At 33.5% G+C, this 14,965-nt stretch overlaps 1 protein-coding gene across 2 annotated transcripts in view; it reads left to right on the top strand.

Annotated features, from left to right (window-relative positions):
• LOC127858827 (casein kinase I) overlaps positions 1-14,617 on the top strand; it is a 31,467-nt gene extending 16,850 nt beyond the window's left edge. For both annotated transcript variants that reach the window (XM_052396121.1, XM_052396120.1), the window contains exons 4-9: positions 294-392; positions 1,259-1,385; positions 8,232-8,323; positions 9,951-10,025; positions 11,225-11,456; positions 12,336-14,617. In XM_052396121.1, the coding sequence (XP_052252081.1) occupies positions 294-392; positions 1,259-1,385; positions 8,232-8,323; positions 9,951-10,025; positions 11,225-11,455 (624 nt within the window). In that variant the 3' untranslated portion in view covers position 11,456; positions 12,336-14,617. The remainder of the gene's footprint in view (positions 1-293; positions 393-1,258; positions 1,386-8,231; positions 8,324-9,950; positions 10,026-11,224; positions 11,457-12,335) is intronic.
• The last annotated feature ends 348 nt before the right edge of the window (positions 14,618-14,965 follow it).

The raw sequence follows: 14,965 nt of genomic DNA, 5'->3' as shown, positions 1-14,965 counted from the left end.
AGAAAAATACCCCAATGTTGTTATGAACTGCAGTGCATTTTTACCATTTTGGGAATGAGAGCAGGTCCCTTTTGATTGGGAAATATCTCAATGACATACTTTTGACTAAAATTGGGAAATTAATGCTGGTGATTTTCTGCTTACAAATACCTAGATTTTCAATCTCCCTTACATGAAAATTGTGCCCCCCAAATGCATACATTAACGTTATTTTTCCTCAAATGTGGTTGAAGCTTCCCATCCCCCTGTAGTTGCATTAAACACTGGTATCACAAGTTCCTGTTTCATTTCAGATGATCAACAGGATAGAATATGTACATAACAAGAACTTCATCCACAGAGATATAAAACCTGACAACTTCCTCATGGGTATTGGCCGACACTGCAATAAAGTAAGTCCTACCACATCTTATCAATGAGCCAACCCACTCTTTAGTCGAGAGTTATTATCAGCCCAAACAGTTGTTCTGTAATCAATTTTGTTTTATGTATTGAGTTATTCAATTTAACATGGCTGTAGTTTTTTTGTGTACTTTCGGCATATTTCATTGTGAAGTTATATTTTCTGTTGTAATTCGAATTTATATTAAGACTTAATAAAGCATCCCAATTTGACATGAAGAAGCCCTCCGGTAACCAATTAGGTGTTTGAAATTTTAATTTAGGATTTAATATTCCTTATAATGACAAAATATGGACACATGTTACAAAATTGAGTGTTGTCGTTATCACAATACTGTTTTTCATGTATCGAGTTTTCGATCTTGCTTAGTTTGTCTCATTTTAATCTCATCATTGTGAACATTATCTGAACAAATGCTGAATACATTGATTAAAGACTGTCTCATTATTTTGACCTTTATTAACCTTATATTCCTAGTTGATTGATCACATCTGTCTGTACATCCCCCAGTTTAACAGAAATTGCTGAGTTCAAGCTTTTGATATTGTTTAAAACTTTTTCTTAAGTGACTGTTTTACGATCTTCAAATCGAAAGAATTGACAAATTGTTTTACCTTAAGATTTAATTAAATAAGCTCATCAGATATTCGTATGAAGATCTCCATTTTATCAAATTTAAATGACATTTAGATAATTGCATTGCATTGATAAATTTCTACTGGAGATCAATCTAGACAAGCTTCAAAGCAATGATTAAACATCTCATCCAATTAATGTGACGACCTAGCTTACCCTCCCTGTATACCAAAATCTGTTGCAAATATGAAACATCTATCAAATTTCTTTGTGTTCTAGGTATTTTTGATAGACTTTGGCCTAGCCAAGAAATACCGGGACAGTCGCACACGACAGCACATCCCGTATCGTGAAGACAAGAACCTCACTGGTACCGCAAGATATGCCAGTATTAACGCTCATCTTGGTGAGATTTTGCGCTCCATTCTTTGGGTACCTTTGCATGTAGATTTATCATAACATACTTTTTGTGCAAACTAATGGTAGACTATTTCAAAGAGCGCTTGTATTAATTAATATTATTGATGATCATATACTAGGTCAATGGTCAAGGTCACTGTGACCTCTAAAAAAAATATACAAAAAATCTGACAAGCTTTCATTTATTAAAAAATGCACCCCCAGCTGAGCGCTGGCACCTGTTATGCGGTGCTCTTGTTTAACATTCTGGTATAATTTTAAACTTAATATTTTATGATTGAAGAAATGTAATGTTGACATTAATATCACGTTAATACGTGGAATACAAGAGCTTGTTGAAATGGTCTATGACTTGTATAAAATATTAAAGATCGGTCTGAGAAATCTACATTTACAAATTTGAATTAATGAAGTATTGAATTAACGAATATGAATTATTGAAGTATTTAATAAAAGCAATGTTGTGAATTTGAAATATTCACCTGTATATGTTACAAAGATAACATTGAGAGAACTGATCGGATTACATGTTGAAAAATAAAAATCCATTAACAAGATATTCAATAGCTTCATTCAACTTCAAAAAAATTGTTTAAAGTCCATGAAATGCTATGACTTATTTGTTATGAGCATAATATAATGATAAAAACACTTATGGCACTTTGGCAAGTACTTCTCAAATTAGTAATCTTAAAAAATAAAAGAGCAAATAAGCAGCTTTTTAGAAGAAATTTAATTCAATTAGATTATTTCACCTAAATAGGATTAAGGAAGACCTGCAGTACTTTCTGTCCTTCCATTCTTCCTTCCGTCAGTCATTATGTCCCCCTTCTTATGCAGACCATAACTCGGGAAGTATTTAAAGAGATTCTTATCAAAGTTATATACATATAGATAGAGGGCTTTAATGGGAAGAGCAAATTACAAAAACCATAACTCTCGTGTCTGAATTTACCAAATTACTGCTCTTTAGTGAATTCCTCTTGTGCATTGCATAATCGCCTTAGTACTAAAGGTATTTAAATAAAACTTTGATAGATGGCATTTAGAGGAAGTGCAGAGAACATGAAGAAACCTCGGCCCTCTCATCAGTATTTTGGGCGTTATTGCACTTGACTTAGTTTTCAACAATAACAGTGAAAGATATCGATATTTTTTACCGTTTTACTGTGAAATTACGTCATTTTATCGACAAAATGACATCATAAATCCTGCCAAATTATTCAGTTAAACTTTTTTACAATGTATATAAAACGGTGAAAACACCTCAAATAAAAAGAAAATTTGTCGGATTTGATGGAATATCAATTTAAATTCACTCGTACTCATAAAAAATACATATTTTATATGATCACTCGTGAAATAAAATCGATTGATGTGTCTGTTTTCCCTGACTTGTCAATATCACACTTTTGGGTCAAAACAACACTTTAGGGGATTTGGCTTTACAGTGACAGCCCTTGTTTTTAGCTCACCTGAGCACAACGTGCTCATGGTGAGCTTTTGTGATCGCCTTTTGTCCATCGTCCGTTGTCCGTCGTGCAACGTCAACATTTGCCTTGTTCACTCTCTAGAGGCCACATTTATTTCCAATCTTCATGAAATTTGGTCAGTAGATTGGTTTGAATGATAATCTTGGATGAGTTCGAAAATGGTGACGTTTGCTAAGAAAACATGGCTGCCAAGGGGCGGGGCATTTTTCCTTATATGGCTATAGCAAAATCTTGTTAACACTCTAGAGGCCGCATTTATTGTCCGATCATCATAAAACTTGGTCAGAAGATTCATCCCAATAATATCTTGACGAGTTTGAAAATGATGTTGATTGGTTGAAAAACATGGCCGCCAGGGGGCGGGGCATTTTTCCTTATATGGCTATAGTAAAACCTTGTTAACACTCTAGAGGCCACATTTATTTTCCGATCTTAATGAAACTTGCTCAGAAGATTTGTCCCACTGATATCTTGGATGAGTTCAAAAATGGTAACCTTTGCTTGAAAAACATGGCTGCCAAGGGGCGAGGCATTTTTCCTCATATAGCTATATATGACTATAGTTAAATCTTGTTAACACTCTAGAGGCCACATTTATTGTCCAATCTTTATGAAACTTGGTCAGAAGATTTATCCCTATAATATCTTGGAAGAGTTCGAAAATGATGCCAATTGGTTGAAAAATATGGCCGCCAGGGGCCGGGCATTTTTTCTTATATGGCTTTAGTAAAACCTAATTGTTAACACTCTAGAGGCCACATTTATTGTCCAATCTTGATGAAATTTGGTCAGAGTATTTATCTTAATGATATCTTGGATAAGTTCGAAAATGGTTACGTTTGCATAAAAAACATGGCCGCCAAGGGGCGAGGCATTTTTCCTTGTATGGCTATATATACATTGTAAGGCTAAAGTAAAATCTTGTTAATACTCTAAAGGCCACATATATAGTCCGATCTTCATGAAACTCGGTCAGAAGATTCATCCCAATAATATCTTGGAAGAGTTAAAAAATGATGCCGGTTGGTTGAAAAACATGGCAACCAAGGGGGCGGGGCTATTTTCCTTATATGGCTATAGTAAAATCTTGTTAACACTCTAGAGGCCACATTTACTGTCCGATCTTCATGAAACTTGGTCAGAAGATTCATCCCGATAATATCTTAGACGAGTTCAAAAATGATGCCGGTTGGTTGAAAAACATGGCTGCCAGGGGGCAGGGACATTTTTCCTTATATGGCTATAGTAAAACCTTGTTAACACTCTAGAGACCACATTTATTTTCCAATCTTCGTGAAACTTGGTCAGAAGATTTATCCCAATAATATCTTGTTATCTCAGGTGAGCGACTTAGAGCCTTTCAGGCCCTCTTGTTTATGTCTTTTTAAGATATAAAAAAAAAATTATGCAAAACAATAACTTTATCATGAGCAAAATTAAACATTAATTGCGAGTCATTGGTAACTTTTAATAGAAAGTTATTTATTATGATTAAATCGCAACTTAGTACGACCTACAGAAAGTTACTTGTTAATAAGGATTATGAATGCTTTTGTGCTTGGCATTTTCCTGACCTTTTTGCAAGGATTACAGTATGTCTCTGAGGTTGTGAACAGTGAACAACCTGTTTTTCTATGGACTGCATTTCAATATTTCATTTACCTTTTGCCCTGCTGGTTTTGATTTAATTCAGCTTACATTCACTTTGGGTTATCGACCATTTCTGTGTAGGAAAGAGTACATAAGTATATGATTTTGTAAAGACCATGGTTTCAAAACATGGATATAACTTTTGTTAATTTGAATTTAAGAAGAAATGCAAATTAAAAAAAAGTCTTAGTAAACACTTAAATTAGACACAGTCCTAGTTTTGTTATGCACTTGCTGTAATTGATCTTTACATGCCTACCTTTTATTGACGTACATGCATTTGTTTAATTTTATAATGAGTTTAAAATCAATACATAGGGAAGTTATGTTTAAAGAACTTCCATCTTTCCCCTTAATTTATCTATTGCTGTCATGAACATAATGTTATGAGTCTGAGTGACTGAAATGCAAATTATTTTCATCTCAATATGATTGTATTGAAAAATGAGCAATTCAGTGTTTACTATTCACATATAAACAGCCTTTAAATAAATAGTTTTAAAAGGATCAGTATTGTTGTTTAACGAATGCTACAAGCTAATAAATTCATATTTTTTGTTCATGCTTTCTAATGAAAACATAATTGATTGTGCAATCATGGCTATATTAATACTTCGATGAACATGAACTGAATATATGAATACAGTCAATCTTGTGCTTGCGACCACTTGAATTAAGCGACCTTTGTCTTATGCGACCACTTTGAATACCGCCCGAGCGTTTTTACTACATTTTCATATTGTATTAAGCGACTTTTGTCTTACGCGACCAGCGACCGCTAATTTACGTGTATTTTGATGTCCAAGTCTTGAATGAACGACCGCTTTGCGGTAAAAGTGGTAAATCTGTTGACCATTCAGGTACAAATCAGTGTTAGTTGTTTATCTAAGCCGATAAGATGATCGATTACATCTTTGTTTTGATTTCACACATCTGACCGGTGATAATGCTGACTGGGTTATCAATGTGTGGTGTTGAATAATACAGTGATGTATTGCCAACAGTCTACGGATTAACAGGGCTCCCCCTGGCCCAAAAATTTCTGTAGCCAACATTTTAGCCAAAAGGGATTTTTTTGTAGCCAAATTTTAGAAACTGTAGCCAAAGTTTTAGCAAAGCATTCGGAACCGCCAGTTGTAAGTATAGGCTACAGTAGTGTAAAGAAAAAAAAACAAAATCAAATATGTTAAATTTCAAAACAAAAAGCTCATTTTGAAAAGTGTCAATAAATATTTATTATGAACATAAATTATTATTGTTATTTTTAATATATTATTAATAATATAAAAAATATTCATGTATATACATTTTAATATTAATAATTGTCATTCATTTTTATTACCTTTTGATTTTTCGTGTTTTGAAAAGTTGTCTTTTTTCAACATACTACATCCAGATGTGAATGAATTTGATTTTTGAAACTGTATGCATATTTTGCAATACATCGTTTTTGATTTTGCATTATAATCTAACCACATGAATTCCGAAAGCCAAACATCTTTGAATGATCTATTATCAGATTTGATTTTTTTTTAGACTGGGTCATTAGATTCGTCAGAGTCCAAAGGACGCTTATTGTCTATGGTCGCCATTATGGCAGTCACAATTTCCGACACTTTCGCCGTAAATGTCAAGGGTTTTATACCCCTTCATCTTTCGTCATTCACAATTGTAACGCATTTAGCCTTTAATCATTACAAACATTACGAACTTCTCGAAATTAAAATCAATTATCAACTTCTTTACTTAAGTTAATTGTGTGACTAAGTTGATAATTCACTAAAGGCTCTTACTCAAATTGATTGAAATCGGCAGCAATCTTTAATCAGATGTAATTGTTTATTTAAGCCGATAAGATCAACGGTTACATCAATGTTTTGTTTTCACACCAGTCAGTTTCCTTTGTCTCGATATCCGGTTCTGACAGGTGTTAATGCAGACTGCGTATCAATTTTGCGGGTCAGTAACACGGAGATGTATTGAAGCACAGTCTACAGCTGAAAGAGTTGACTATCTGGGATGGCAATTGTCAGGAAAATAATCGTTTGGCGAAAACGTCCGGCGAATGATTTTTTTCCTAACAAAAATCGTTCGCCGGACTGATTTCGCCACACGATTATTTTATTCGCCGAATTTGCTCAATTTTCGCCATTAGCGAAATCTGGCGAACGGCAGCGGGAGCTCTGGATTAAAGAGTTTATTATCTGGGACGTTAAGTGACAAATTTGATCGCCGATTTTATTGCAGAAACAATGCGCCGACGCGTCAAACATTTTAACAGTGTTCTCGAGAGGTGTAAAAAATAAACTAATAAACTATTAATCTGTAATATGTGTCGAAATCCAATCATTAAAAAATTGTAATTGTTATAATGCTAATAAGTTTGTGTAAGTAAATTTTCCAATCAGGTCTGTTTATTTAGTTTTCAATCGAGGTGTTTTATTTATTTCCCTATGTACCATAATCGAGTAAGATATATACATATATATAAGCTTAAATGCAGAAATTAAAATGTCAAAACAGAAAGTGTTAACGTTAAATGAGAAAATTCGGGTATTGGAAGTGTCGAAGAGTAAAAGTGCATGTAAATTTATCGCGAATGAGTTTTGGAGTCGGAAAAACCCATTCTCTGCAGTGCAAACCAATTTACATTGTATTTAGAATTAGAGAGAACAAATAAAACTAATTTTAAGTAAAACTTTCTTTTATTCATTTATTTATATTTAGATTCATTTGATTACACAAGCTGACATCATTGTGTCAAAAGGAGATAATCCTGCATCTGTATTTAAAATAAAAGGTCCGCATTTATCCTAAATGGCCTTTTTAATTTAGAGACCATTTTATTAAGAGACCACTTTTGGTTACTCCCTTTAGTGGTCTCTAAATACAAGATTGACTGTAGTTAAATGAAAGTGCATTCATAGCTATAGTAAAGCTTCAACGAACATGCATGTATGTCTACATTAATACTTCAATGAACATGATTGCATGGTTTGAGTAAAATCTCAAAGAACATTTGTGGATGGGTATAAACAAACTCGATTGATTGTACATGTGTGGGCAGAAATTAGGCAGCATCTTGTGTTCTGTAAAGGAAAGCACTTTTAATTAAAAAAAAGTTATGAATAAATACCGGTAGATGTTTCATGGATTTTGATGTTGATGTGGTTCTAGTATTCTTTTAAATGTTACCAACTTCCACAATAGAATAATTGGCTACTTAGATTGACATTGCAGTGAAAATTTGAAAGTTATTGTAACGATCGTGTTACTTAAGCCCAACATTAAAATAAGGAAAAGCTCCTGCCATTCAGTAAGCTACTGATACTACTGCAAAACAACTAAAATGTAAGCCTGAAACTATTTTGTTTACTTTTCATGCTATTATAAGATAAACAGTTACATGTACATGTACACGCTTAGGTCTCCTCATTTAGGATAATTTTCCTTTGTATTTTCTATTCCTTTATCTGTCACCACTCATGATTAATCAGGGGTGTGATTTCTTCTCTTTTCAGCTGATTTCCTCTCTTTCAATGTCAAAATAATTTTACAACAAGTAATAAACTTTGCGGGATCTATATAGAAATGAAGAGTTTAGTTGAACTGTGTAGGCATATCCTTCCCCTGTGGTAGTTCTTAAATCACACCCCTGATTAATGATCCCGGTTGCTACTGTCTTTCAGGCATTGAACAGAGTCGCCGTGACGACATGGAATCTCTTGGTTACGTGCTCATGTACTTCAACAGGGGCACACTACCCTGGCAAGGACTAAAGGTAGATATAGAACTTGTGTTCATCTTACAGATAGCAAGCAAGGCTTTATTCTAAGTTTAGTTAATACATGTAGTAGTTCACGTGATATTTGTAAAACCTCAGACACGTGCTAGTGAAACTGTATGAGGTTGAGCTACTGACCCTACTGTCACATGCAAAGATGTGGATTTACACCTACCGTGCATGTGTTTGACAGGTCCCACTGCGTCTTTAAGATGTGTGGACCTGTCATTATCACCTTCTTGTTAACCAGTTGTTTTTGAGTAGCCAGTCATAAGCAAGAGTTTGAGAGACACTGAGGACACTTGTAGCTTATTGATTTTTAAGACACTGCTTACATGTATTAGTATTTGTCTTGCTCTTCTACATGGTACTTCCTATTCGTCACCAGTTGAATCTATGGTCCATTTAAGTGTGCTTTTTTAAGCTCTTTCAATTCCTTAAATGCACAGTGTTTTGATTTTTGTTTGGTTTTATTAAATAAAAAATCCTCAACTTAATTTTTAATTTTTTACTGGCTCTTTTTTTATGCCCCCGGTAGGGTGGCATATAGCAGTTGAACTGTCCGTCAGTCAGTATGTCAGTCTGTCCGTCCGTCCGAACACTTTAATGGTCATAATTTTTTCAATATTTAACATAGCAACTTGATATTTGGCATGCATGTGCATCTCATGGAGCTGCACATTTTGAGTGGTGAAAGGTGAAGGTCAAGGTCATCCTTCAAGGTCAAATATCTAATATATGGCGTCTGTCTGTCCGTCCGAAAACTTTGACATTGGCCATAACTTTTTCCCTATCAATGATAGCAACTTGATATTTGGCATGCACGTGTATCTCTTTGAGCTGAACATTTTGAGTGGTGAAAGGTGAAGGTCATCCTTCAAGGTCAAATGTCTAATATATGGTGTCTGTCCGTCCGTCCGAAAACTTTAACATTGGCCATAACTTGTTTACTATTGATGATAGCAACTTGATATTTGGCATGCATGTGTATCTCCTGGAGCTGAACATTATGAGTGGTGAAAGGTGAAGGTCATCTTTCAAGGTCAAATGTCAAATATTTCATCTGTCCGAAAACTTTAACATTGGCCATAACTTTTTAAATATTGAAGAAAGCAACTTTGATATTAGTCAATGCATGTGTATCTCCTGGAGCTGAACATTTTGAGTGGTGAAAGGTGAAAATCAAAGTCATTTTTCAATGTCAAATGTCAAATATTCCGTCTGTCCGAAAACTTTAATTTTTTAAATATTGAAGATAGCAACTTGATATTTGGCATGCATGTGTATCTCATGGAGCTGCACATTTTGAGTGGTGAAAGGTCAAGGACATCCTTCAAGGTAAAAGGTCAAATTTTGCAATATTGAAGATAGCAACTAGATATTTAAAATGCATGCGTATCTCATGGAGCTGCACATTTTTGAGTGGCAAAAGTTCAAGGTCATCCTGCAAGGTCAAAGGTTGAATAGACGGCTTCAAAGCGGCGCAATAGGGGGCATTGTGTTTCTGACAAACACATCTCTTGTTGATTTTTGTATTGGATATTTGTTTGTACAAGTTAAACCATGTCTGAGGTAAAAACGTGCCTGTATTTACTTTCTTTAATACTGTTTATGTTTGCTGCAGGCTGCTACCAAGAAGCAGAAATATGAGAAAATTAGCGAAAAGAAAATGTCAACACCAGTGGAGGTTTTGTGTAAGGTAAGACCACCTTGAAGCATGCCACATTGTTCTATAAAAAATTAGTAACTGTAGCTTAGTGTGTGATTGGAAGCTTTGCTTTGTTTTCATTACATTATTGGTATATTCAAATACATTTCTATTTTGTGTCAAAATCAATACACCTATACTATTCCACTTCCTGTTTTCTATCCTTACAAGTTACAACCATTCCGGTGTTTGTTTGCTTTCTTTGTGAACAAAATGTATCCATAATGTATTTGCTTTAAAGGGACTCATGAACATTATTTTAATACAAAGATTTGCTTACAGAAATTAGCATCTGACTATCGAACATGTTGCCTAATTTATATTGTATTTAAAAAAGAGCATTGGCGATAATGTTTACAATATAATGAGCATAACTAAACTATAGAATACTGCAGTAATTATTTTTTAAGATCGGAATATCTTCCACTTTTATCATTATTATTTCATCAACATCATCATTTTAGCCTCGTTCTGGGGTTTAATGCGTTTGCAAAAGTGTCGTCCCTAGATTAGCCTTTGCCGTCCACTTTAACTTAGGCTTATCAGTTACGACACTTTCCACCTTCTCTTGATTTTCATTAAGAAGATACAATTTAAATTAAAGATACCTTAAAAGCAGACAGTGTCATTGCTGATGATCCGGGACGATACTTAACCCTTTCAGTGCGGGAACCGAATTTTGAAGGCCTGTGCAAACAGTCTGGATCCAGATGAGACCCCACAGAACGTGGCGTCTCATCAGGATCCAAACTGTTTGTTATTCTGATAGTATTATTTGAAAAAAATCGAAGAAAATGCTCATTTTAGAAATTTAGCAGACGTCATTTTAGCAGATGACAAATTTCCCAGCATGCGAAGGGTTAAAGCGCATTTATTAAGACGGGATTTCCAGGAGCCTGGCTCCAATAATCATCATCATTACCCTTTCCCCATAAGAAGCAAAGTGAAAATGGCTTTTGCAAACAGCATAAAACCAGAACAGCCTGTGAGTAACTCGCAGAATGTTTAGGTTTTATGCTGTTTGCTGCTCAACACTATCTAAGGGTTGGAAATGAAGCCTAAAAACTTTAATCTAGTAAGGAAGGTCATTAATAAAATTTAACTTTCTGAGGGACTAAACATGCTCAAAATACATATCTAACTAGTTAAGGGTTTTATAACTACCGCTAACTCCAACCTCTCACAACCAGGGCTACCCAGCTGAGTTTGCAATGTACCTGAACTACTGCCGGGGTCTGAGGTTCGAGGAGGCACCAGACTATATGTACCTCAGGCAGCTCTTCAGAATCCTGTTCAGGACCCTCAACTATCAGTATGACTACGTTTTCGATTGGACCATGCTGAAACAGAAGGCTGCAGGAAGTTCCTCCGCTGCTCACGGTTCTCAGGCGCTTGCCACAGCTGGTGGCGGGGTTTTATAAGGTATGGATCTTTTTTTCTTCTCTGTAAAATGCCTTCATCTACTGGATCGTGTACGGTCATCGGTCTTGATTAAGTGTGTGTAAAAGCATGTGGCTTGTAATAATGTATTAAATGATATATTTAACAAATGAACACAATACTTCAATGTGATCATGTATCAACATTCATGTACATTTGTTTGTAAAGTTAAACTAGGATTAATCAAAATTTTATATAGCAGATTCGTTACAAATAGATTGCATTATTAAGTATCCAAGCATCGTAAATCTATTTGACCAACAGGAATGGTATAAAAAAAAGACAGAAAACATGGTTTCTCATTCTTGGTCTTTTAAGAGCCTGATTATAATAAATGTTAGAAACAGATTAATAGAGGATTAACATGTATTGTACCATAATTATTAAGACTCTGTCTCCATAGGCTAAATTAAGGTGAATAAGGTGATACAATAATGTAGTCAGTGCTGCTTATGTGAATATACTTGTAGTCTAAAAGATTATGAAATCTCATAATGTGACAGAAATATGTGTAGTCATTCAAATGTATTGTGAGGGATAAGGAGTATAACAGAAAAGAACAGAAACAGAACAGAAAGTTTACTTGTGACTACAGCATATACTGCATATAAAGCAATAATGCCAGCATAAATACACATGGGTCAAAATAACAGCAGCAACAAATGATCAGAAAAAGAAATTTTGAAAGTAAAGACAAACACTTAATTTGTTTATGCATTGTATGCAAGTATATGAATTTTCATTAAAATTTTGGATGTGGACGGTTTGTTCTTAAACCTATAGGCAATCTCAACAATGTTAACACTCGTACCTGTTTTTGTAAATGCATTTATTAACAAGTACGTGTTTTTATACTTTCAGGTCGATTATAAGAATTGGTTCAGGGATCTCCAAACTTTAGCTGTGATCACTCATGAGTGATTGACTGGTGATTGATAAGCGATTGACAGGGCCTTCTGATATTGGCCAAAAATGTTTGAATTTGTAAAAAGAGGAAGGTTTTTAATTTTCAAGTGTCTAAGAGTAAGGAATGACATGTTATTAGGTATTGGATGTATGTATCATTCACATTTATTTTCACATGTGTTGTTCAAACAATTATCTAAAAATGTATATGTCTGCATTATTTATTGATGTTTTACAATGTATAATTTTTGTTATTGTGTATGGCATATAACCGTATGTTTTTAAATCACACAGGACTTTTAAAATGTTTAAGCATCTGATAAAGTGCATTTTATGATGGCTTGATGATTTTGTTGCAAATATATTGTCAGTAGAAACACAAAAAAAGGTTTATTAAATCAGTTATTATTACATCAAGGGGAAGGAGTTATAAACTTTCACTAAATTGTGTTGTTTTTCTTAAAAGCTAGTTGTTTATGTTCATGTTAAATATATAAGCTTAAAGATGAATAGTATTTTGTTATTTTCAAACGCTTTATTGGAGGTAAGAACTTGTATATATTTAAATATGTGACATTCAGTCAAAAAGAACAGTGTTGTTTTGTGTTGATATTCCTCAGTAAACATATCAAATATTTGCTTTCAAAATTAACAAGTCATATTTTATGTTATGATCTGTGCTTCACATTTGTTTTTATTTTATTTTTATTTCTTTATTTCACGAATCATTTTAATCATTTTAACGTTGTATTATTAATTTCTTTATTTCTATAGCATAGACTGCGTAAGGACATTGATGATTTACAGTTCTTTTGCATTTTATTTGTTTTGTGGCACCAGCTTTGCTTTGTGCTTGCAATGTTCTGTAAGTTAATTTTTATTTTTATTTTCAGAGCTTAGCTATGATTATTAAAATCTCTTATCTGAAAATGTGTGACGATTTATTTCAAATAACTACAAATGATATGTTAAAAGTTACTATATGTTCTGTTAAAAATAACCTATTTGTTTTAATAGATTATCAATAAAGATAAGTTCTCATACATTATAAATAAAGATAGTCAACTGTTTGTGCTAAGATAAGCACTTGATGTGCACTTAAAATATTGAATCTTTATTTTATTGTCTTGGAACCTTTTTCCAGAAGCTGCCTTAGTTGAACTTAAGTTAATAAAATCTCAATTTCGATTTTTTTTTACATTTAACTATTGTATGAACTAGATTATAAGAACATTTGTGAATCAAAGTACTGCAAAATGTCTTTTACATTTTAATTAAATATAATTTTTCAAGAATATGACAACGAGATAGTAATGAATCTGGAAAATGACACCTGAACATAAGCAAAGAAGAAATGTTTCATTCAAGTATTATGTAAATAGTATTCTGTTAAATCTGATTTTGAAGAATTAATGCACCTATGTTGCATCGAATAGTTTTGAAATGTTAAGTCAATAAATAATAATATTTTATTGCTATTTTTAGAGGAGCATTACAAACAAGATTCAGAATTCTGTTTTGTCGTTCCACAATCTATTACTACATGCAAATGCTTGTTTATTTCTCTTGAAAATGGTTATTGTCTTTAGAGAACATTTAATATTATTTTTAATGTTTAAAATGGACCAACCTTGACAAACAAAAATGAATTGTTAGAAAATAACCCAACATTCATTTAAGTAATGCATGCTCTTCAACATTCATTCAAGTAATACATGCTCTTTTACTGTGAAGTACTGATTGTGTAGTAATAATTTGGTATGAATGGACCATTATTTAAAGTTACTGGTTTTATAATGCAGAAGAAACCTGTTAATAAATAGACTTTAAAGTTTTATCAGGTCAGCAGATTTGTTTGTACTTAAGAAGAGTGCACATCTGAATCATGTTTCGTTTAAAGGCTTTAGTATTTGTTGATTGATTGATTTGGTGGGTCACGACTGTTACAAGACGATGTTAGGTCATACATGTTCATTACAGAGAGAATGTCTGTCTGAAAGTACAAACAAAGCATCACTGCATCCGTTGCAGTTGGTTTGCTTTGATGAATATTTATGAGTTCAGGGAGGAAGATGTCTTTGAATCATGACGTACTCTGTGTTGGTCACCTGATTGTATTTTATCAGAATTTTGAATGTTGTTTTGTGCACTTTTATTGTGTAAATAGTTTGTACATTGTATAAATTGCTGTCAGCCCTAAATTTAAAACAACAAATATATAAAATGTGAATATGAAAGCTTTTGTGGTTTGATTTAACCCGTTGTTCATTATTTATTACCTTTGAACAGGTAGTTTGTATTTTTATTGGCCCAAAAAGAGGCTGAGCATATATATGATGAATGTCCATTCGTTTGAATACTTATTTTGATGGAATTGAGTTAGATTTCTAATTGTTTCTTCCATATTTTACTCTATGTCCATTCTTCTGTCTTTCCGTTCTTCCATCACACTGCATTTCCACAAAAGAATCTCAGAAACTAAGAAACATCCGAAAATGGTGAATTATTATATACAGCATCCATATAAGGAGGACCATGACATCTTTATCAGGTCATTCTGGTCTGATGAATTTTCATGCAATTTT

Source organism: Dreissena polymorpha, chromosome 14, assembly GCF_020536995.1.
Source record: "Dreissena polymorpha isolate Duluth1 chromosome 14, UMN_Dpol_1.0, whole genome shotgun sequence".
Lineage (NCBI taxonomy): Eukaryota > Metazoa > Mollusca > Bivalvia > Myida > Dreissenidae > Dreissena > Dreissena polymorpha.
The sequence above is the reverse complement of the archived record's forward strand: the minus strand, read 5'-3'. Positions and strand labels throughout refer to the sequence as shown.